At 32.1% G+C, this 23,208-nt stretch overlaps 12 protein-coding genes across 12 annotated transcripts; 7 read left to right on the top strand and 5 right to left on the bottom strand.

The window, feature by feature from the left end:
• Window positions 1-26: 26 nt before the first annotated feature.
• Window positions 27-2,652, top strand: PPL_11467 (uncharacterized protein; the record flags this gene model as incomplete). The annotated part of the gene is made up of 3 exons (XM_020582221.1): window positions 27-47; window positions 89-150; window positions 558-2,652. The coding sequence occupies 3 exons, from the start codon at window positions 27-29 to the stop codon at window positions 2,650-2,652; spliced, it is 2,178 nt and encodes a 725-aa protein (XP_020427524.1).
• Window positions 2,653-2,868: 216 nt separating this feature from the next.
• PPL_11466 (uncharacterized protein) lies at window positions 2,869-3,715 on the top strand (the record flags this gene model as incomplete). The annotated part of the gene is made up of 3 exons (XM_020582220.1): window positions 2,869-3,260; window positions 3,335-3,539; window positions 3,650-3,715. The coding sequence occupies 3 exons, from the start codon at window positions 2,869-2,871 to the stop codon at window positions 3,713-3,715; spliced, it is 663 nt and encodes a 220-aa protein (XP_020427523.1).
• Window positions 3,716-3,854: 139 nt separating this feature from the next.
• rabQ (Rab family GTPase) lies at window positions 3,855-4,953 on the bottom strand (the record flags this gene model as incomplete). The annotated part of the gene is made up of 4 exons (XM_020582219.1): window positions 3,855-3,914; window positions 3,987-4,361; window positions 4,657-4,799; window positions 4,911-4,953. The coding sequence occupies 4 exons, from the start codon at window positions 4,951-4,953 to the stop codon at window positions 3,855-3,857; spliced, it is 621 nt and encodes a 206-aa protein (XP_020427522.1).
• A 646-nt stretch (window positions 4,954-5,599) lies between these two features.
• On the top strand, window positions 5,600-8,178 carry PPL_11464 (vWA domain-containing protein; the record flags this gene model as incomplete). Its single annotated transcript, XM_020582218.1, has 9 exons — window positions 5,600-5,891; window positions 5,955-6,169; window positions 6,251-6,728; window positions 6,786-6,854; window positions 6,897-7,119; window positions 7,181-7,356; window positions 7,432-7,910; window positions 8,001-8,092; window positions 8,175-8,178. 9 exons carry the CDS (start codon window positions 5,600-5,602, stop codon window positions 8,176-8,178), a joined length of 2,028 nt encoding a protein of 675 aa, XP_020427521.1.
• Window positions 8,179-8,301: 123 nt separating this feature from the next.
• Window positions 8,302-9,877, bottom strand: PPL_11463 (putative zinc transporter; the record flags this gene model as incomplete). The annotated part of the gene is made up of 2 exons (XM_020582217.1): window positions 8,302-9,247; window positions 9,279-9,877. The coding sequence occupies 2 exons, from the start codon at window positions 9,875-9,877 to the stop codon at window positions 8,302-8,304; spliced, it is 1,545 nt and encodes a 514-aa protein (XP_020427520.1).
• Window positions 9,878-10,588: 711 nt separating this feature from the next.
• Window positions 10,589-11,597, bottom strand: PPL_11462 (SDR family oxidoreductase; the record flags this gene model as incomplete). Its single annotated transcript, XM_020582216.1, has 2 exons — window positions 10,589-11,208; window positions 11,294-11,597. 2 exons carry the CDS (start codon window positions 11,595-11,597, stop codon window positions 10,589-10,591), a joined length of 924 nt encoding a protein of 307 aa, XP_020427519.1.
• A 483-nt stretch (window positions 11,598-12,080) lies between these two features.
• On the bottom strand, window positions 12,081-12,275 carry PPL_11461 (cytochrome c oxidase copper chaperone; the record flags this gene model as incomplete). Its single annotated transcript, XM_020582215.1, has 1 exon — window positions 12,081-12,275. The coding sequence occupies one exon, from the start codon at window positions 12,273-12,275 to the stop codon at window positions 12,081-12,083; it is 195 nt and encodes a 64-aa protein (XP_020427518.1).
• Window positions 12,276-12,812: 537 nt separating this feature from the next.
• oxct (3-oxoacid CoA-transferase) lies at window positions 12,813-14,486 on the top strand (the record flags this gene model as incomplete). Its single annotated transcript, XM_020582214.1, has 3 exons — window positions 12,813-12,845; window positions 12,925-13,007; window positions 13,085-14,486. The coding sequence occupies 3 exons, from the start codon at window positions 12,813-12,815 to the stop codon at window positions 14,484-14,486; spliced, it is 1,518 nt and encodes a 505-aa protein (XP_020427517.1).
• A 409-nt stretch (window positions 14,487-14,895) lies between these two features.
• On the top strand, window positions 14,896-15,411 carry PPL_11459 (uncharacterized protein; the record flags this gene model as incomplete). Its single annotated transcript, XM_020582213.1, has 1 exon — window positions 14,896-15,411. The coding sequence occupies one exon, from the start codon at window positions 14,896-14,898 to the stop codon at window positions 15,409-15,411; it is 516 nt and encodes a 171-aa protein (XP_020427516.1).
• Window positions 15,412-15,531: 120 nt separating this feature from the next.
• On the top strand, window positions 15,532-16,665 carry PPL_11458 (uncharacterized protein; the record flags this gene model as incomplete). Its single annotated transcript, XM_020582212.1, has 2 exons — window positions 15,532-16,424; window positions 16,638-16,665. The coding sequence occupies 2 exons, from the start codon at window positions 15,532-15,534 to the stop codon at window positions 16,663-16,665; spliced, it is 921 nt and encodes a 306-aa protein (XP_020427515.1).
• A 167-nt stretch (window positions 16,666-16,832) lies between these two features.
• Window positions 16,833-21,085, bottom strand: PPL_11457 (uncharacterized protein; the record flags this gene model as incomplete). Its single annotated transcript, XM_020582211.1, has 9 exons — window positions 16,833-17,043; window positions 17,153-17,579; window positions 17,644-18,242; window positions 18,339-19,157; window positions 19,186-19,449; window positions 19,990-20,164; window positions 20,498-20,666; window positions 20,792-20,832; window positions 21,076-21,085. The coding sequence occupies 9 exons, from the start codon at window positions 21,083-21,085 to the stop codon at window positions 16,833-16,835; spliced, it is 2,715 nt and encodes a 904-aa protein (XP_020427514.1).
• Window positions 21,086-21,454: 369 nt separating this feature from the next.
• PPL_11456 (uncharacterized protein) lies at window positions 21,455-22,939 on the top strand (the record flags this gene model as incomplete). The annotated part of the gene is made up of 1 exon (XM_020582210.1): window positions 21,455-22,939. The coding sequence occupies one exon, from the start codon at window positions 21,455-21,457 to the stop codon at window positions 22,937-22,939; it is 1,485 nt and encodes a 494-aa protein (XP_020427513.1).
• Window positions 22,940-23,208: the final 269 nt, after the last annotated feature.

The raw sequence follows: 23,208 nt of genomic DNA, 5'->3' as shown, positions 1-23,208 counted from the left end.
TTGTCAATCTTTTTTAAAAATAAAATATGAATATATATCTATCTGTTGTAATAATTGAAAGGTTTATAAATTAGTAATTAGTATTTAGTTTAATAAAGTGTCTCAGTTGTTAATTGTTGATGTTGTTGTTGTTGTTATTGTTATTGCAAAGTAAGTAATGAAAATTCACTTGATTTTGTGTGGGTGTTGTGTGTTGTGTGTGTGTTTTATTATTAATTAAAATGAGTAACAATGATCTGATTTTATCTAACTTTATCTAACTAATTTTATATCTTTGATAAAAAAACCACACTCTTTTATTATTATTATTATTTTATATGTAAGCTTTTGATAGATTAATGTGTTACACATTACCTTATTTCTATTTTATTTCAATTCAATTCAATGGGTAACCCACACATTAAGGTTGATTATAGTCGACTTAGGTGATTTTAATATTGAACGAGTCAATTTGCAAAATTATATTAAAATTTTTAAAATTTTTTTAAAAAACTAAATGTTAGAAAAGCATCAGAAATCAAATTTTAAATAGAAACAAAACTTTATTAATTACATAGAATGGAAAGTAATTCAGATAATGAAATAAGTGATACTTTTGAAGATCAATCACCTATAATAATAGTTTTAAAACCATTTGAATATAATCTAATAAAGAGAGTATTTGGATCATTAGTTATTAGAACAAAAATCTTTGAACATGTAAAGAGTATCAATGGTTTATTTCGTATACCTAGATACACTTGGCCAGAGTTGGTTTGCTTTCCACGTGAACTTTTGAAATTCAAATACTTTGACGCATACATGCAGATCTGTAAATTCATATTCGATAAATCACAAGACCAACATCTAAAGATCACCAAAGACAATCGAAATGACATGAGAAAACAATATCTCAGTGCACTGGAAACCGTTGCCGAACATGGAAGACTAGATGTGATCGACTATGTCGTCAAACTGCCTGGTACCAAACAATTCATTGATTTCACACCGATCTTCAATGTTGCGATATCCAATGGTTATCAGCCAATCATTCGGTACTTGCATGAAAAGAAAATCAAAGTTCCTTGGACCAAACATTCAATGAATCATGCTGTTTCACTTGGCAATATCGAACTGGTCAAATGGTTTCATGAAAATCGTAGTGAAGGATTCACATCAGAGGCAATGGATATCGCTTTATCTCGCGGACACCGAGATTTGGTTTACTTTCTTCATGAAAATCGTAGTGAAGGTTGCAGTAGTGAAGGATTCAATAGTGTAATTGCAAACGGCGATATGACACTACTGAAATTTCTGCATGAGAACCGCACTGAAGGATACGACAAAAAGTCGATGAGTAGCTCAATCAAATTTGAAGTTATTAAATTCCTTAATGAGAATCGCACAGAAGGTCTACCAGAGAAGCTCATGGATGAAGCGGCCAGACGTGGACACCTCGATTCCCTCAGATATCTACATGAAAATAGTACACTTAAATGCACTACTGCTGCTATGGATTATGCTTCACATTTCTATATTATCGAATTTCTTCACGAAAATCGCACTGAAGGTTGTACCACTATGCTAATGGACAGAATAGCTGCAAAAGGTGACTTGAAAACATTGGAATTTCTACATAGAAATAGAAGTGAAGGATGCACATTCGATGCTATGGACAATGCTAGTCAACATTCTATTGCAGTGGTTAAATTTCTTCATGAAAATCGCACTGAAGGTTGTTCGGAAATGGCTATGAATAACGCTATTCGAAATCGACAAATGGAGGTGGTTCGCTTCCTACTTGAAAATCGCACTGAAGGTTGTTCTCGTCAGTATCTGAATATTGCCGCCACTGATAATAACTTGGAGATGATAAAGCTGCTGCATAGTCATGGACAAGCTGATTACTATGGTGAACCAATGTATTACGCAGCTAAAAACGGAAATCTCGACATTATCAAATGGCTACACCAGAACATTAAGCAACCCGTACTCGAAGGAGTATTAGACACAGCTGCTTCGAATGGACACTTTGAGACTGTTAAATGGTTGAATGAAAATAGGAGTGAAGGTTGTTCAAAGGTTGCAATGGACAACGCAGCAGCCTGTGGTAGTATGGACACAGTTCGCTATCTCTATGAGAATCGTACTGAGGGTTGTAGTGAATTGGCACTTGGCATTGCAATACACTGCGACAGACTCGATATCTTTCAGTTCATCTTTGAAAATGTAAAATCATTGAACGCCAAATCAGAGATAGTTGACCACGTAGCGAACAATGGCAATTTGGAGTTTGTAAAATATATTCATGAGAATAACGCTGGAACTTTCACAAGAGATGCAATGAACAATGCGGTTATCATGAATAATCTGGAATTGGTAAAGTTCTTTCACTACAATAGAACCGAACAAAACTATGATAGTGCATTGCTGTATGCCGCCGAAAGGGGACATTTCGAAATCGTTGAATTCCTCGTTGAAAATTGTAACTACAGTTTTGTATCAAGATCACTGTTAGACGCAATAGCGTTTGCATTGCGGAACAATCACTTTAGAATCGCAAAATATTTATTTGATAAAGAACCTCTAGAAAATCCATTCAAAACATTATCAAAGCTAGATTATCAATTTTACCATCGATTAAAATATATTAAAGAATTTTTAAATAAATAAATACATTACAAATCGAGATCAAATTAATTGTGATCACTTTTAAATAAAATCTTAACTTGTTGTCAAAAAACGAAAAATATAAATAATTATTTTTTATTTTATTTTTATTTTTTTGCAATTATTTTTTTTTGGGAAGCGAGTCGTCAATCAAAATCGATATTTAATTATTAATTATTTATTTATTTATTTATTTATTTTTATATAATAAGATATAGAATGTCGACAAATATTAAAACAAGAAATAGATCTCAGCCAATTGATAATGATAAGTTTCAAGAGATGATGAGTGCCTCACTCACAACAAAGAAGAGAGTTAGAGTTACAAAGAAGAAAGCTGCAACTTTATCATCATCTGATAATGAGGATACTGTTATGACTACTACACCCATTGATTTAAATAATGAAATTGAAGAAACCACTACCACCACCACAACTTTAAATACAGAAACCAATAATAATGATAAAAATACACCAATAGTTGTTAAAGAAGAACCAAACGAAGTTAAAAAGGAATCAAGTTTAGGAGAAATGTCAAATGTTAGAAGATCTGTAGAAAGAGTTGTTGGAAAGCCTGTTTCAGGTAGAGTTTGGAAAGCTAAATCAGAAAAGTAAATATCATAATTTATAACTAGATGATTCGTTAACGAATAAATAAATAACTAATGTTAATCAATTTAAATAGGAAATATAATGTAATTAAATCAAAAGGTTTCAAAACTACATGGGAAGAAAAACAAAAACAAAGAGAAATGAAAAAGTTGATTAAACAAAAGGAAGATGCAATCCGTGGTGCTACCAAAGAGGAAAAACAAAAGGTAGCTGCCGCCGCAAAAGAAAGAAAGAAAATTAGACAAGCAAATGAGAAGAAGAGTGAACAATATCAAGTTGTATGTATATCATATATCATTAGCAAATCATATTTATTTGTTTGTTTGTTTTTTTTTTCATTCATTAACTCTCTCTATTCTTCACCTTTATTCTTTTTTTCTCATTTTAGATTACAAATACACAAAAATTGAAAAAACTTACAAAGAAACAAAAGAAATATATCAAGATGTTATAAAATATAAATAAACAAGCCATTATTTTTAAATAATAAATTAAATGATAAGTTATTTTTTTTATTTATTTAATAATAAAATTTTTAACCTATAAATATATATATATAAACAAGTTTTTTTAAAAGAAGTTTGGTTGTCAATTTAACAACATCCACTCTTCTTTTGTTGTTGCTGCTGTTTTGGATCTTCTTTTTGATTTAACTAATAAATATGAATATATTAATATTTTGATGGTATAGTTATAACTATTAGATATACTATTTTTTTACTTACTGAAACAGTTTGTGGTTTCTTATTGACAACTACCATCTTTCCTTCTTTAATTAGTTTTACAACTTGTCTGGTGGCATCTTCGAATGCCTTCTCGACGTTGGTGTTGTCCTTTGCGCTCGTCTCAATGAAGAGGATATTGTTCTCTCTGGCAAACCTTTCACCCTCCTCGACTTTGACAACACGTCTATCGTTATGATCGCTCTTATTACCAATCAACAGTGTGACAATGTTCTCACCGGACATCTGTGAGATCTCCTCAAGCCAACTTCCCAAGTACTGGAATGATTGACGATTTGTAATATCATAAACCAACAAAGCAATATGTGCTCCTCTGTAATAATTATTTGTAATCGATCTAAATGATTCTTGTCCTGCCTATTTAAATTAAAATTATCATAAAAATAAATATTAATATTCCTAAAAAAGTCAAACCTTGATTTAAAAAAAAAAAATCAAGCCATAAAAAAGAAAAGTGTGTGGAATTTTGCTTTGAAAAAATGATTGAATTATGTTGTGTGGGATCTGATTGAAATGTGTGTTTTTAACATATGTATAATAATGTTACTGATTAAGAAGTTTGTTTGTTTGTTTGTTTATGAGGTGATGTTTGTCCAAATGAGCAATAGAGAAGCAGAGTAAAGTTGATTTTTGATTGAGCTATTTTACGTACAGTATCCCATATTTCAAGCTTAATTTTATATGTACTGTCTAACTCCATTGTCTTTGATTGAAACTCGACACCCACGGTAGTATCTAATTCAGCTGAAAACTCTTTCTCGCAAAATTGTAATAATAGTGAACTCTTTCCTACACCTTTAAAGTAGTGAAAAGTAAGTATGTATATCGAGCAAACGACGAAATGTGTTTTAGCGAGCCATTCATTGACAAGCAGACATTGACGATGGCACTATCTACCATACTTACATGGTGGACCAGTTACTATGCATTTAAAGTGAAATTCCTCCATTATACTCTAAATTTATCTGTATCTATATTTGGTTGGTTGGTTAGGTGAGGTTGTGATTGGTTGGTTGATTTGTTATGAATGTGATGGGTAATAAGCTGATAAAGAAATTAAATAAATAGGTTTTATAATTATATATATTCTGTTATGTTTGTTTTTGTGTATCTATATTTACAAAAAAATTAAAAATTTGATGTTGGTTGACAATGATATTACAAAAAAATAAGTGAAGAAATAAATTTGGTTGTGTGTTTTAAAAAAACAGTGTTAATCTTTTGATTTTTTTTTTTTAATCAATTTCCTTTTCTTTTTTTTTTGAGATTATTTTGATTTTTTTACATTAAAATTTGCAACAAAATAATTGATTTTTTATCGTTCAGTGTTTGATTTTTATCGCAACTTCACCAAAAGAATGGGAAAAATGAATAAAAAATTATTTGTACATATATTTATTTTTAGATGTATTAATAGTTGAGATCAAACACAACATCAAACTAACTACACACATTATCTGAATCAACAAAACCAAAAACTTTATTATTTAGGTTAAGTTTAAAAATTTAATTATTTTATTTTGGTACATATAAATATACATAAAATGATTTATTTTTTATTATTCTTTTTGTTTTATAAAAAAAATTTCTTAGGAATGTCAGAAGTTTCCAATACACCTTTTGTCGACCCAAAAGATACCAATTACCACAATGAAGGTATGTTCTATCGTTGGGTATATGATCAAATTGATTTTGGCTCCCTCACATTTTTGGTTGATGTCAGTTCTTCGATCAGCAATGAAGCCTTCATTTTAACAAAGAAAACTATTGAAGGGTTTATATCAGCTTTTCCTCCAATCCCAATGAAAATCATTTCATTTGGAAAAGAAGCTCAAATAGTTATTTCTGAAGAGACTGATAAGACCAAACTTCATACTGCTGTTGAAAGTAAGTATATATTTGGAAAGTGTTAATTAATATAATTTACTAATTTTTGTGATAAAAATAAAGATTTCGCTCGTAAAATCGAAAATACCTATAGTGATGGCTTCATAAATAAAATCACTAGATCATTTAAAAAAGAAGAGACCAATATGATCCCTGCCATCAATCTATGTATTGAAGGCATTGATATAAACAATCCAAAGACAGGTTTGGTTTTACTTATAACCGATGGAAAACCTACTGATGATCCAACTGAAAAAATAACAAGGCTCCTTAAGGAGGTAACATTACTTTACTTTTATTAATTATTTATTTTAACTCAAGCTCAACTACTAACTAGCACCTTATAAATATAATATTAGAAAGTCGAGGTTATAACAATTGGAATTGGCAATCAAACTATGAAAACATTCTTTTCAAACCATTTCAAAAACCAAAAGAAATACTATATCGAAAGCTTTAGCATGGTAAATACTGCTATTAAATCAATAATGAGTGTTGCTGATATAGACCTACCGTTTATTGTACGTTTCTTACAAGGAACCAGTACATATCATTCACCAACAGATAGATTCCTTCCACTGATTGTTGAGATTATTCAAAGTACAACTAATGATGGTAAAGAAATAAAAGATATAGCAATACAATTTATGAGCAATGAATTTTATAAAGGAAACAATATACGATTCGATAAACCACTAGAGTATGAAGTTCCTGTCAGAAAAACAATGAATCTTCACACCAATGTTGGAAGCTCAATCAACAAATTCTCAACACAAATATTTTTCGAACTAACCTATAACAAAGGAAAATATAAAGGTTATTTTAATTTAGATAGCGGTAAGTATTAATATTTAATGAATAAACTAAAAAAATATTAACTTTATTTTTAAATAGCATGGCTATCTAAAATTTTCAAAACATTATTTCCTCTGAACATTTGTGTTCTTGGATTGGTTGGTCATGGTAAGTCAACAACCAACAACGGATTTCTTAATTTGTTCACAGGTGGAAATAAAATTAATGATAAAGTGTTCAATACCTTTGGATCATGTGATCATGTAACAAGAAGTTATACTAAAACATCGATTGCAGAGATTATACGTGATCTAATTGTAAACAAAACTCAAGTTACACAAGATATAATCGATAATATCAAGATTAATCTTTGGGACTCTTATGGTTTTAAAACATCGATTCCATGTGATAAATTCATTAAATTTGCTGCTAGGTATGAAATATAAAAAAATTTATTATTATTTCTATTAAAATAACTAATTATTATACTCTAGAGGAATGCTACCAAAAGATATTGATTATAAATTTGACCTGGCAAGCTTTGAATCAAAGGAAAGAGATGATGAATCTGCTATTCATTCATTTGTTTTTGCCATGAGTGTTCTAGCTTTTCAGATTGAAGAAGAAATTGCGTACTATAATTTATTATTCAAACTTTGTTCTGAACAAGGTAATTATTATTTATTTTATCTTTTTTAATAATCAAAAGTAATGATTTCTAATTTTTAAATTAAAATTCTAAAAGGTATCTCTCCAATTCTTGTGATTACAAATCTTGATCGTTTAAATCCCGTGGAGCTTCAGTCTACTCTTAATACCAAACTTGATATGCTCAATATTGAAAAAGAGAACATTTTTTATGGTGATTCCTACATCAATGGTAATAATACTCGTGACCCAGCTAAGGATCAAATATATATCTCTATTTTGTTGAAAGCAATAGAGATTGGAGAAACTACTAGAGTTAATCAACAAAAAAGAAGAATTACCAAAGAGAATGCTGCTAAAGCAAGACTTGATAATAATAATAATAATAATAATGGTGTAAACCAATCAATCCCTAAACCACAATCTCCAAACACATCATCGCAATTCCTTATTAATGTAAAGTTTAAAAATGAATCCAAATTAATCAATTTCAATGAAAACAGCACATTAACAGATCTTCAAACTATCACAAGCAAAGCATTCGGATTTAAACCAAGTCAATATAGATTTGAACTTGTATGTATTACAATTTCTTTTTTTTTTTTTTTTTTGTTTTTTTTTTTTTTCAACAATTAACCTAATAAATTAACCTTTACAAATAATCAGGACAATCAAATATTGAATATTGATGACTCAAGATTATTGGATGTAATGAAAAATCGTGAAAAGAAAACTATTTTGATACAGAAAATAAATTTGTAAATAAATTTGTAAATAAATTTTTGGTTTTGTTTTTTAAATAAACACCGACAAGGTGAATATTATTTATTAAAAATTAAGATAATTATTATATGATTGGTTGATTATTATTATATTATTTACTTCGAATCGAAATATTATACAAAAATAAACTATATATTAAATTTGGATGGATTATAATTAGTTATAGTAAAAAAAAATAAAATTATTAATGACTATTTTGACGTTTCAATGTCTTTTGTTTTGGTGGTGGACATGGATCGTTACAGAGAGCCGTAGAGTTATCTCCTGCTTGTCGTTCAATCTGGATGGTAGTATGTTCGATGTTGTAGGTTGATTTCAATAGTCTGCATGCAGACTTTAGTGTATCGTCAGAGTCGACACCGTCGGCAATCGTGAGATGGACACTGAGTGCTGGCTTTCCAATGGTGATCGACCAGATGTGCAAGTCATGGACCTCGGTAACACCTGGGAGTTCAGAGAGATCCGAGTTTACGTCGGCGACACTAACATCCGATGGAACACCCTCCATCAGTACACCAAGACTCTGCTTCAACAAACGGATGGTAGTAAACAAGACGATGATCGAAAAGATAAAGGTGGTGATGGGATCGGCAATCTTCCACTCTGGCTTTATCCAGATGATGAGAGCGGCAATCATGACACCAATACTTTGTACACAGTCACCAATGACATGGATATATGCAGAGTAAACATTGATATTCATTTCCTCTTTGTGCTCTTTTACTTCGCCTCCCATTTCAATGTCGATCTCTTCGGTGGCAACTCTCTTTTTCTTCTTGGCATGAGAGTGACCGCCGCCACCGTGTGAGTGACCGCCACCACCATGCGAATGTCCGTGACCTCCAGCACCAAAGTGTAGAATGATGGCATCGATAATATTGATAGCCAAACCGCAACTGGCAATAATAAACATAACTTTACCGTCTACTTCGGGTGGATGAGTGATACGCTGGACAGCCTCATACAATAAAACACCGGTCAGTGCCCAGATCATGAGAACACTAGCAAGAGCACCAAGAATCTCTGCACGATGGAATCCAAAACTCAGTGATGAAGTTGGTGGATGTGTTGATATCCACATTGCAAATAAACTGGGAAATATAAAAGAATATTGAATTAGTAAAGATGAACTAATTTTTAAACAAACAATAAATAATTTACCTTAGAAACATAGCACCTATATCGGTTAGGAGATGAGCTGCATCTGTCATGATAGCAAGTGAATTGGCCATGTAACCACCGACTACTTCACCAACCATGAAAACTGTTGTGAGGACGAGACAAACCGTAAGTGCATATCTGGCTTTCTTCTTCTTGTCCAGCTCTTTGAGGGTGTCGAGTCCGCTCAGCAGACCACGCGAAGATGGACTACTTGGAGATTCATGGCTATGTCCGTGTTCGTGGTCGTGTTCGTGGTTGTGCTCATGGTCGTGGTCGTGGTCGTTGTGATTATGGTCGTGGTCATGCTCGTAGTTATGCTCGTGGTCGTGACTGTGTCCATGGCTCTTCTTCTTGCTGGAATTCTCTTGTGAAGCTGGAGAATCATGGCTATGGCCATGAGCTCCGTGGTCGTGCGAATGGCCATGTGCCTCTGAAGTACTGTTACCAACAACGGCATCGGATACAGTTCCCTCATGAGAATGACCATGTTTATGTTTATGTTTTTTATCTTTACCTCCGTGGCTATGTCCATGACCTCCATGGTCATGATTATCGACAAGCGCATCGTTATTTAACAGATTATCAGATTCATTCTCCATTTTTTTTTTAAATGAATCAATTTCTATTTTAAAAAAAAAGAAAAAAAAAAAGATAAATACTTTTGTTTTGTTTGTTTGTTTGTTTTAGATATCTGATTTAATTTAATTTAATCATTAAATAAAAAATAAAAATAAAAATAAAATAAACAACAATTAACACCTAACATCTAACACCTTTCCTGCTCTCTACTCTTCATTTTTTTTTTCATCTTCCACATTTAACTGTTGTTCGACTTCCAACAAACATCAACAAATTTTATTCTGTTAAAAAAAAATATTTAAATTAAATAATTTAATTTATTTAAACAGGTATAAAAAATAAAATAAAAAATAAAACAAAAATAGTTTTGATTGTTTATTATTATTTATCTAACGAAAAAAAAAAACCAATGCATATGCTGGGAAACTAAATTAATTAATTACCTTTTTAATTATATTATACAGAGTTGATATTTGATAGAGCGGAGTGTATTTTACGAAGTGTTTGTGAAGTGTTCTCCACCAAAAGAAAAAAAAAAAATAATTGAAAAAAATTAAAAATTAAAAAAAGAAAAATAATTGAAAAAAAACTAATTAATTCCGAAGTGGTTTGATTTTTAAAAGTCACCCCCAATTTGTTGATTTTTAAATTAGTCATGATATAATTATTAGCACAATAATTCTTTTTTTTTTTTAAAAAACATTCTTTTAGATAAATATTAAATTTAATTTTTATTCATCATTATTATTGTTATGATTATTATTATTATTATTATTATTTGATAATGATTGTTGTTGTTTTTGTGATTTTACAGCTTGTTCTTCTATGATTTGTTTCAATTTTGCAAGACCTGCTTTCTTCTTTAGTAACCAGTCTGTAAAGCGTGTGGGTAGTGCACTCATGATCATTGTGAAGATTGTACCGGGTCCGTATCTAAACGTTGCTGGTAGACGACGACGAAATATAACTTGCAAGAGATACTCTGAGAACGATCGTGTCGATACCTGTATCGATTTGATCATTGTGGGTCTGCCGAGTATCTCTGCCTCTATCGGTTTGTAGATCGAGTGAGCCAGTAGCTGTCGAAGCTGTGGTACTGCACGATCCACTATATTCGAAACGATCGTACCCGGAATCGATGTCACCACCTTCACATTGAAGGGATCCAACTCCATTCGCAGTGCGTCGGACCACGCGTGCAGCGCAGCCTTACTGGCACAATAGACTCCGGTGAACGGTGAAGTCATCACACCAGAGATACTTCCTATATTCACAATGATTCCACTTCTCTTCTCAACCATAAACTTTGATACTGCCATAGTAACATTTACAACACCAAAGAAATTAATTTCTAAAAAAAGATAGAAAAAAACAAAAACCAATTATTAATATATAAAATAATTGTGTGATGAAATACAACATTTTAAACAACATACCCATTAGATGACGTGTATCTTCAATTGGAAGCTCAATACAAGGACCATAGTAAACTAGTCCAGCGTTATTGATGAGAATATCTATTTTACCCTCGTTGTCGATGATGTAGTTTACAGCGTTGTTGATGGATTCCAAGTTTGATACATCTAGTTGTAATACAGATATACCTTTTTCACTGAGATCACCCATATTATCTATATTCCTAGAGGTTGCATACACTCTGAATCCATAGTCATGAAATGTAAGTGAAAGATCTCTTCCAATTCCACTTGCAGCTCCTGTTATTAAAACTACTTTATTCATTTTTATTATGATTATGAATAAATAACAAAGTCAACAAACTTATATATTTTAAAAATTAAAAATATAAATTAAACAAAAAAAAAGTGTTGTTTTGCAAACACACAATTATTGTTTCATTATCATTATAATTTTGTTAAATTCTCTTTTTTTTTTTTAATAAATTAAATAAAGTTGTTTTATTATTGTTTGATATTGAAAATTTAAATATCACTTGTGATGCGCATCGTATTAAATATATGTAGTTGTTATTATTTGACTGACTTATAAGAGGAGAGAAGGGAATTGGAATATTATTATTATTATTGTTATTTGCGTTATTTTAGCACTAAATATCAATTTTGATTGAAGAATATTGATAGAAGTGTTGTATTGTATGTCTATTGATATCGATGAAACTGTGATTAACCAATTTAAAGATTTTTCGCTTTTTTTTTTGAAATATATAATATTATTATTTTGTTGTTATTGTTATTACTAATTATTTTAGATATCGAAACCTTCAGCTCTAAGACACATCTTGTGTTTCTCAATGAATTCAAAACACTTGTCTTCACCGTTGGTAAGAATACATTCGTCTCTGAGCTTCTTGGTGTCTGGACAGGCACAACAGATCTTCTTCTTTGGAGCTGCTGCTACTGGTTCGACTGGTGCTACAACTGGTGTGGTATTCTCTGTCATCTTTTCTCTCTCTCTAACTCTCCTTATTTGTAATAATAAAGACTTTAATTATGATTCAAATCTGAAAGATAATATAAAAAAAAGAATCGGTTATTCCAAAAACTGTTTTTTTTATTTTTTTATTTTTTAAAATTTTTTATATCAAATTTGGCAATTTATTGTGATTGTTCCACACACATAATCATGATCACAATAGAATGATCTTCTTCTTTTTTACTAGTAAAATGTAAAATAGTAGTGCACAACCAATTTTAAATATTATTTAAGTTTTATTTATTTGTTTCGAAAAATTTAAGTTTGTTTGTAAAAAGGGGAACAATTCTATAGGTGTATAACACGAGTAGTTAGTTTTTCAAATGGGGTAAAATTAATAACAACAAGAAATTTCTATTGTCGGAATAAGAGTATGCTCCAAACAGCCTTTAAATTCATTTTTTAATTAATTTTTTTATTCAATTTAGAATTTTTTGATTTTTTCAAAAATGATAATCAAAAATTCTGAAGTTTGATTTTATTCATTTATATTTACCAAAAAAAATGTTATCAAGCAAATCGATTGTAAAATTATATGTATGTTTGTTTAAATATCATGTTCACAATATTGTTACTCAATAATAACTCTTACTTTTTTTTATTAATGTTTATGTAGAGTTCACTTAGATATTATTCAACTTCAAAAGTTGTAGGATCAGCCAAAGAAGCTGTTGCCGATATCAAAGATGGTTCTAAATTGTAAATTTCAAAAAATATATAAATATATGGAATTGAAAAACCAATGATCATTGTTAAACTAATTAACTTGTATATAGGTTGGTTGGTGGATTTGGATTGTGTGGTATTCCAGAGAATTTGATTACAGCCGTTCGTGATAAGGGTGTCAAGAATCTCACTGTCGTCAGTAATAATTGTGGTGTCGATGATTTCGGTTTGGGATTGTTGTTGCAAACACGTCAGATCAAACGTATGATTGCTTCCTACGTAGGAGAGAACGCCACTTTCGAATCACAGTATCTCAAGGGTGAACTCGAAGTCGAGTTGACTCCACAGGGTAATTTGGCAGAGCGTGTCAGAGCCGGTGGTGCCGGTATCCCTGCATTCTACACTCCAACCGGTGTCGGAACGATCTTGGTCGAGGAGGGTGGATTCCCCATCAAGTTTGCACAGGACGGCAGTGGAAAGGTAGAGATCACCAGTCAGCCACGTGAGACACGTAAGTTCAACAACCGTAACTACGTCCTCGAGGAAGCGATCACCGGTGATTTTGCGCTCATCAAAGCATGGAAAGCTGACACCCGTGGAAATCTCGTCTTTAGAAACACCGCAAGAAACTTCAATCCACCAATGGCCACTGCCGGTCGTATCACGATTGCCGAGGTCGAAGAGATTGTCGAAGCCGGTGAATTGAAGCCAGACGAGATCCATTTGTCCGGAATCTATATTGCCCGTGTTATTAAGGGACCATCGTACGAGAAGCGTATCGAACGTTTGACTTTGGACCAAGGTGGAAAGACCGACGCACCAGCCAAGCCAAAGAATGAAGCCGCCATGAAGCGTGAGAAGATTGTCCGTCGTGCCGCTCTCGAGTTCCAAGACGGAATGTATTGCAATTTGGGTATTGGAATGCCAACACTCGCCAGTAACTACGTTCCAAAGGGAATCAGAATCGAGTTGCAAAGTGAGAATGGTTTGCTTGGAATGGGACCATTCCCAAAGCCCGGTCAACAAGATCCAGATTTGATCAACGCCGGTAAGGAGACTGTCACAACCATTCCGGGTTCATCGATTTTCTCATCGGCCGATTCATTCGCCATGATTCGTGGTGGACACGTCGATTTGACCATCTTGGGTGGTATGGAGGTTTCGGCCAACGGTGATCTTGCCAACTGGGTAATTCCAGGTCAAATGGTAAAGGGACCAGGTGGTGCTATGGATTTGACCGCCAGTGGATCGCGTGTCGTCGTCACCATGGAACACACATCAAAGAACGGAAAGCCAAAGATCTTGGAGCGTTGCACTCTCCCATTGACCGGAAAGGGTTGTGTCAACCGTATCATTACCGAGTTGGCAGTGTTCGACGTCGAGCCATCCAAGGGACTCGTTCTCATTGAAATCGCTGATGGTACCACTGTCGATCACCTCAAGACAATCACTGGTTGTCCATTCACTGTATCACCAAACCTCAAGCCATTACAACAAGTTAAATTGGATTAAAATTTAAGTTAAATTAATAAAATAAAAAAATAAAATTTAAATTATGTAAAAAAAAAAAAAAAAAAGAGATATCAATCCTTATTCTATTCACTTTTCCATTCCTTTCTAAACATATAAAGGTGTATTTAGAATTATCCAAATCAAAGAATATAAATAACTAGCTTATCTTCAAAATTAATAGAAACCATGAGAGAATAAAGTTAGGATTGATTTATCCATAAAAATAACATACTAAATTTTTATAAAATCTAGATTTTTAAGATGTTTTTAGGATTTTAATAAAAATTTTATCTTATATCTGTAGATAATTTAATTTTTAGAAAAAAAATCTCAGAGAGAAGGTTGAAATCAACCAAGATAAAGACATTTTTTTTTCAGTTGTTTACTATTTTTTTTTTTTCTATGAAGAATGGATACATCATTATTTCTATCAGTATGCAATAATAAAATATTTAATAGATTTATATTCAATAGTATTAAATGTATTAGAGATGAGAATTTTATTTTATCAGAACTCCTATATGATGGAAAATGTATAGTATATAGATGGAATGAGATGATTGAATCACCACAAGTAATGGCAGGAAATGGCTATATTGGATTGTTAAAGCAGTGGTCAAGTTCAAATTCAATCAAGAATATGAAGCCCTACGATATATTCGTGACATTGGTGAATGCAATCAGAGCAAATTCAATAGAGATCCTACGCTATTTGATTGAAGATCAAAATATAGATAGCGGTATTATAGTTGGCAATCTATCTGGTACCAAATATAATGACCTACTCTACTATGCCGTTTGGTTCGGTAGATTTGATATAATCAAATATTTAGAGAGCTACTGTCAAGCACATCGATTGAAACTCAAATATAGAAACTGCATCAGCAAAGCACCGTTCTCACAAGACATCGAGATTTTGAAATAATCGAAAATCGGAGACGACAGTGTTGGTAGTGTTGTATTCGATAGTGCTGCAAGAGTCGGTAGACTTGATATGATCGAGTATCTAGTTGCCGAGAAATCAGAGTGCAGAATCGGAAATAAAATGTATAGCCAAGCAGTATTGGGAAACCATATACATGTGCTCGAGTATTTAAAGCGAGAGAATAAAGATTCACATATATTCGAGTACATTCATATCCTGGATATAGCTGCTGACATGGGACATTTCGAAACACTAAAATGGTTGGATTCAAATCAAATCGGTAAGGCATCCTATCATGCAATTGACTATGCAGCATCCAGAGGATTCTTTGAAATTGTTGAATATCTCCATTTCAATCGTACCGAAGGTTGCTCTGTCGTTGCTATGAATGGCGCATCAGAGAATGGACATCTCCAATTGGTTCAGTTCCTTCATACCAATCGCTCTGAAGGTTGTACAAAAAAGGCTATAAACCGAGCATCTCTAAACGGACATCTCGACTGTGTTGTTTGGTTAAGTAATAATAGAAGTGAAGGTTGTAGTCACAAAGCAATTGACTACGCCTCGGAATCAGGTCATTTAAAAATCGTCAAGTGGTTATATAAGAATAGGACTGAACAATCCACAGTTTATGCAATGAACTCTGCCGCAAAGAATGGCCATCTTAGTGTCATTCAATGGCTGCATGAGAATACTAGTTCCCAATGTACCACCGAGGCTATGGATGGTGCTTCTCTAAGTGGACATCTCGACTGCATTATTTGGTTACATAATAATAGAAGTGAAGGATGTACAGAAAATTCATTGAGTTGTGCATCCTTTTTTGTTCACAAACATGTTGTAAAGTGGTTAATTCAGAATAGAACCGAAGGAAATCTTAGAACTGCTTTGTCCAATGCCAAAAGTAAAGGACATCAAGAAATTATCGATCTTTTACAATCACAAACAAAATCACAACCATCCAACTATAACATAATTACTTTTCTATTTAAATTAATCAATGATATCTATTCGTATTTATCCTCATTGTTTTAATTCAACAATATAATCTGTAAATTAAAATAACGTATTTATTTGAATAAAACTTAACACTACATAATTATGTAGTTTTTGCATTCTAATTTATAGATCAGATGACAAAAAAGATATAAACAGTATAATGAGAAGAAGAAGAAGCATCGTTAAAATATACCCATATAGTTTTATAATTATTTTATTATTTTTAGATTTGTTATAATGAGATTACTTAATTGAAAAGATAAGGTAGATAATATATAATGAAATAATAAAAACAATGAAATTCAATAGTAAATCATCCAATATATAATGGTTTCTATTTGAACCATTGATTAGCCAGTCAACCATTTCAAAATTTTCACTTTTAATTGCTTTTTTCAAGGCATCCTGAGTGTATCCTAGATTTAAATTTGAATATAGCCATTTTGACATTGGGAGATCACCACGAATAATTTATCCATTGTTTGTTGATTGAAATCCTCTGTACGATTGTTATACAACCATGACACAATTTCAATATTTCCTGCATCAATTGCATTCTCCATCGCTTTACTAGAACACCCTTCACTGCGATTTGAGTGTAAATACTTTACAATTTCCAAATTATTTTTTTTTCTACAAAATATATATAATTAAACTCAGTTCATTTTGGTATACCAATAGCGGACCTACCTGAGAATTATTAGTGTCAGTTTATTAAATTAAAGTGGAAATAATTAATTACAAGTACATTCTGATTATTGATATTGTGGAAAATAGTATGATTGAAATGCTTGATTGTACCAATCTGGTAGAGTCATTTATGGGTGGACATGAAGAAGATGTTGTTGTAGGAGATGAAGTTGTAGTGGTCGAAGGTACCGATGTGGTTGTAGATATTGGTAGTGACTTAGTAGAAGTATTCAAGGTATAGGCCTCTCCAGCATACCCATAGGTAACTGCTTGAATAACAATTTGCAAATTTGTGTTTGGCGAGATACCATCGATAGTGCACTCTGGCCAATTTATACAATTTTGATTAGTGATACATTTATCATTAGCTTTAACAATATACTTTGCAAGATTGCCAAGACTAGTATTGTCAAGATCGATTCTCAAAGTTATTGAGGTGTATTCTGTCGCTATAACTGTGACAGTTTTAACTTTAGGAACTATGAAATAAAAAGTTGTTAGTTAATTTGAAATTAAAATTAACTACTGTTGAAAAGAACATACTTGAGATCGATACATTAAAAAATGTAGAGTTTAGTAGTTGTGTGTTGGTACCAACAAAATAATTGGGAGTAATTGTAAGGCTGACATTGCTTGGTAGGTTAGTAAGAGAACTTGTACAATACTCCCCGAATATTGGTGATGTTGTAATAGGAAGTGAACAACCTGAAGATGGACAAGTTATTGATTGCTCAATCGTATTGATTAAACTTCCCCACTGAACTTTTTGCTTATAGTTGATATTATATGAAGGCTGGATATCCGAAACAGGCCAGCTTTGGTTGATTGGTGGTATAACGATCTTGTATGGAGATGTAGAAATCGGTGAACTCAATTGAAAAGACATCGGAGAGGTAAGAGTCATACTATTTACGTAATTGTCACTATTTTCAGTGATATTGCATGCAATTGGAGCTGATATATTTTTAACTTGGGTTTTGATTCCACATTCTTGTCCGACTCTATATGAAATTTGATTGGTATCCTGATTATATGTAAAATTACTATAATAGTTATAATTTTGTTCAGAAGGGAAGCATACACCAGGTCCAAGCTTTGCAATATATCTAATCTTATCATTTGAGGTAGCATTCTGACATGTTCTAATTTATATATTAATAAAATATTAAGTTAGAATCTGTCCGTTGAGTAACAAGTTGACAATCCTTAATAGTTTTATAATTAAAAATAATAATTACGAAGATACTGAGAATCTTTCAAAGTATGTATAACCAGTGAAAGGAACAAGTGTTTGATTTGAAAAATCGTATCTTCTTTGCACGGCAGGAGTTATTGAAGATTGCATTTCACAACCACCATCTGTACCTGAGAAAAAATTTGCACTTAACAAATTAGAACAAGGTGGTATTGTTTTTTCGTAATAAAGTGATTCTATAAACTGATGTGAGTTCGTAGGATCTATATTAAACCTATAGTCACCTCTTCCACTTCCGCCACCGTTGACATCAGCAAGTGCAGTAGAAGAACTGTTTCTCTTATCATCCTTCTTAATGTTCTTTCCACTCTTTTCTTTATCTTTATCATTATCCTTGTTTGAACTATCTATACTATTTCTCCTTGGAGAATCTGAACATTTATCTTTATCGTTTTTATCTTGCGCATTAGTATTGTTATTGTTTGTTGAAGTTGATGATGAATTTGATTCAACTTGTTTTCTCTTCTTTGAATCTGGTAATGGTGGTGGTGGAATTATTATATTTGATGTATTTGTATTTGTAGTTGCTAAAGTTGTTGATGCAGAAGTAGAAGCCGCCGGTGCAGTTGCAGTTGTTGTTGGTGTTGATTGATTCTTTGCTTTTTGTTTATCAGGAAGTTTAATAGTAATCTTTAAATCTTTTTTCGATTCCTCTTTCTTAATATTTAGTTCTACTCCTATATTTGCTTCTTTCTTAAGATTATTATTATTATTATTACTTCTATTAGTGGATTGTTTAACATCCTTCTTATTTGATGATGTAATTGTGGATGTTATCACCATATCATCATTCTCTTCATCGCTATATTTTGATTTCCGGTTGCTATTACTTGTTGTTGACTTGATGATGTTGTTGTAACACCATTTGATTTACTTTGATCAACACTATTACTATTGCCATTTTCAGCAAATCAGATATCGATGTACTCTGTACAATTGTCTCGTTGAATGGTGACAGCATAGGAGTGATTGGATTAGTCATTGTCTTGACAATAGTTGATATCGATGGTTGAGTTGATCCACGCTTTCTTGGCATACGTCCATTAGTTGCACCCTCTTGTTTAGTTGTAATAGGTAATGGTTGTTTACAATCACTATGTTTTGTTTTAATAAATCAATGTTTAGTTTTTTTTTTTTGAAAATGATAGATAATATTATGAAACAATCAGTACCAATGTAGCACAATCGAAAGCTAAAACTTTGGTTAAGTCTTTAATTTATTTAGATAAAATCAATAAAGAAAAAATTTGTTTGAAATCTAATGAGAAATAAAATTTTCCAAAAAAATGAAAAAAGCACTTGAAAAAAAAATTTTTTCAAAAAAAAAGCAAAGATCCCTAAATTAAATCTTTGCTTTTTTTCTTGATGAAATTACTTAATAACCATCGAAATTTTGCTGAAATCCAAGATGTGTATGCTTTTTTTCAAATATTATTTAAATCAATTATTCTTTTTTTTTTTTTTTGTAAACAAATAATTGAGTGGTTAAGTGCAAAAAAAGTATAAAGGGGGGTCACTTTCCAGCTTCGAAGATCAATCATTTTTCGTTCGTTTATACAAATACATAGAAACAGAACATATATATATATATATATATATACATAATACTTATATATAAACATATACATACACACACAAAATAAATGTAAGATAATACTCGTATATCAAACATCACTAAATCACTATTCGTTTTTATTGTTGCTGTGGTTGTAGTTGCTGTAATTGGAGTTGTTGCTGCTGTTGATGTTGATATTGTTGTTGTTGGTTCGTTGGTTGCATTTGTAGTGTTTGTTGGTTTAGTAGCAATATCTGATGAGAAAGATATTCGATCTCCATATCTTGACTCTCCAAATAACTAATAAATGGATTGTTTAAATTAAAAAAAAACTATTGTTATAGTAATTATTGTTATTATTGTTATTATTATTATAATTAATATTGTTATTGCTATAAGTGAAGTTATTGTTATTGTTATTGTTATTGTTGCTACAGTGTATCAACATAAGATCCATTAATATCATCAAATCCACCATCATTCATTAATTTAAAGCATATCGTCAAAGCCACCATTGTCACCAATATCTGTATTTGCAACAGTTTCATTGTGGAAACTCCATCGATGGTGTCTTGATCATCACATACATCGCTTTGTGATTATATCATCCGATAGTAATCTACTTGACAAAATTATATTAGCAATCGCTTCGTCATTTCCATTATATTCATCTATTTCATTTACAATATCAGTAGTGTTTGTGTGGTTTGTTGAACCTGCTGTCGTCTTGAACCATAAATCTGTCTTATTCTTTCTCTATAGTTTTCTAATCTTGCATGCGAGTTTTGTTCAAAATTGACAAACACCTCTTCCAATACAGAAAAGGAAAAGAAAACTGTGTGGAGAGATAAGATGAAATTAGATTGTATTTATTATATTACCAAATCTGCAAATCGATAATAAATAACTATTAATTGACTATCTTAAATTAAAACTTAAATATTATTATTAATTGACTATCTCAAATTAAATAACTATTGTTTGATCTTTTTTTTTTTGGTTAAAAGTCATCAAAATAAAATTTTTTTTTTTGAATTTTTGAAATTAATGTGGTAAAAATCTCGACAAATTGTAAAAAAATAACTACAGTAGTACACCTTGAATTTTTAAAATGATGCTGTAATCAAAATGCACGTTTCAAAAGTGAAAAACTTTTTTCACTCACTGATTTCCATGACAACTACGTAACGATCGTAGTGATAAACCCAGTATATATAAACTAATATCACTTCTTTTTTTTCTTGATTTATTCTCTATCCTTCTAGTTAGAAAATCATCGCTAACAAAAGTTATTTATTTGGTATCGTTATAACAATAGAAGTTAACAAGTAAAGAAGAGAATGAGTAATAATAGAAAATTTTCAAAGATGACCATATCTGGTACATCATCCTCAACAACAAACAACAACAACAACAACAACAACAACAACAACAACCTCAACCTTTTGACCATTTACAATGTAGTTGCTGTACTGGAGAACAATGGTGGAGAAGGATCTGGTGCGTTTCAAATTATTAGGCTAGACGACGAAGATAACAACACCATGGTTGACCTTCCTTACTATCTTGTCCTCACTGGTGAAGATCAAATTGAAGAACTCGTTATCAATCACCTACTTAGTGATGAACTCAACAGAATTGTTGTTGGAACCCTCAACGTTGGTGGAATGAGTTCAATTTTGAACGTTGAAAGGGCAAATGCATATGTGAATGCAAATGTCTTCCCTGCCAATGTCCGGCGGTGCCACCTTCTCTTCCTTCAGGAATTATCAGCTGGTGCAGCTACGATTATTGCTGTACATCTCCACATGGTTGTCTTGCACCACCATGGTGACTCCGCAATACTCACCACTTTAGATATTGGAAACACGAACCATGTCCATGATATTAGAGCTGCAATATCGACTCTATTAACATCTATCGGTGATATGGATGTGGCATCTGTCCATGTACCTCGCAGCATCGCTCCAAGAAACCAGTTTCTGGATACTCTAAATAATCTGAGCCTCACAATTTCTTCTGGCGATTACAATACAACCCAGGGTTACATTGGCAACCGCTTGAACCTTGTTCCTCAAAACAATCCAAACATGCTCACTACTACCAATACTCAGAGATCAGGTGCCATTGATCATATCTTGACAACAACAATCTTTACCAGAGTTAGTGATCGTCGAGTTATTTCGCTAAACCTACAAAATCTTGGCCTCGCTGCAAATCATACTCCAAACCATCACTTCGTACAAGTAGTTCTCAGATTGAATAACCATGCTCGCAGTTTGTTCGAAATTAATATCACCTACGAGGATGAAGATGGATATCATATTTTTCCAGAGTCTTTTGCTGGTTTCGAATACGACAATGAATATGAAGATGAATATGAAGATGAATATGAAGAAGAGGCAGAGGAAGAGGAGGAAGAAGAGGATGAAGAGGATGAAGAGGCAGAGGAAGAGGAGGAAGAAGACATCACGCCCAAGAAATCCAAGAAATCCAAGAAATCCAAGAAATCCAAGAAATCCAAGAAATCCAAGAAGAAGGATGAAGAGGATGAAGAGGCAGAGGAAGAGGAGGAGGAAGAAGACATCACGCCCAAGAAATCCAAGAAATCCAAGAAATCCAAGAAATCCAAGAAATCCAAGAAATCCAAGAAATCCAAGAAGAAGGATAAACAACAAGTTGTGGAGGAGGATGAAGAGGCAGAGGAAGAGGAGGAGGAAGAAGACATCACGCCCAAGAAAGACAAGAAATCCAAGAAATCCAAGAAGAAGGATAAACAACAAGTTGTGGAGGAGGATGAAGAGGATGAAGAGGCAGAGGAAGAGGAGGAGGAAGAAGACATCACGCCCAAGAAATCCAAGAAATCCAAGAAATCCAAGAAATCCAAGAAATCCAAGAAATCCAAGAAATCCAAGAAGAAGGATGAAGAGGATGAAGAGGCAGAGGAAGAGGAGGAAGAAGACATCACGCCCAAGAAATCCAAGATCTCCAAGAAATTTTTTTTTTTCAAAAAAATTCGAAAATTCTAATTTTTTTTTTTCATTCATTTTTTTTAAGTTAAAAAGATATAGATGAAATAACAGGGTATAGAATGATACAAATGATACAGCAAATAACAAAAAGATATATGATATACTTTTTTTTTACTACGATTCAACAAAATTTAGGTTTAAAAAAAAAAATAAAAAAAAAATAAAGTATTTTACTGCACGGCAGCCAATTTTTAATAGTATTTTTCAAACTTAAAATGATGTTAGGGATCATAGGAATTTACAGCTATTTTTAGTGAGTTTAGACT

Source organism: Heterostelium album (assembly GCF_000004825.1).
Source record: "Heterostelium album PN500 unplaced genomic scaffold PPL_scaffold13, whole genome shotgun sequence".
Classification (NCBI taxonomy): domain Eukaryota; phylum Evosea; class Eumycetozoa; order Acytosteliales; family Acytosteliaceae; genus Heterostelium; species Heterostelium album.
The sequence above is the reverse complement of the archived record's forward strand: the minus strand, read 5'-3'. Positions and strand labels throughout refer to the sequence as shown.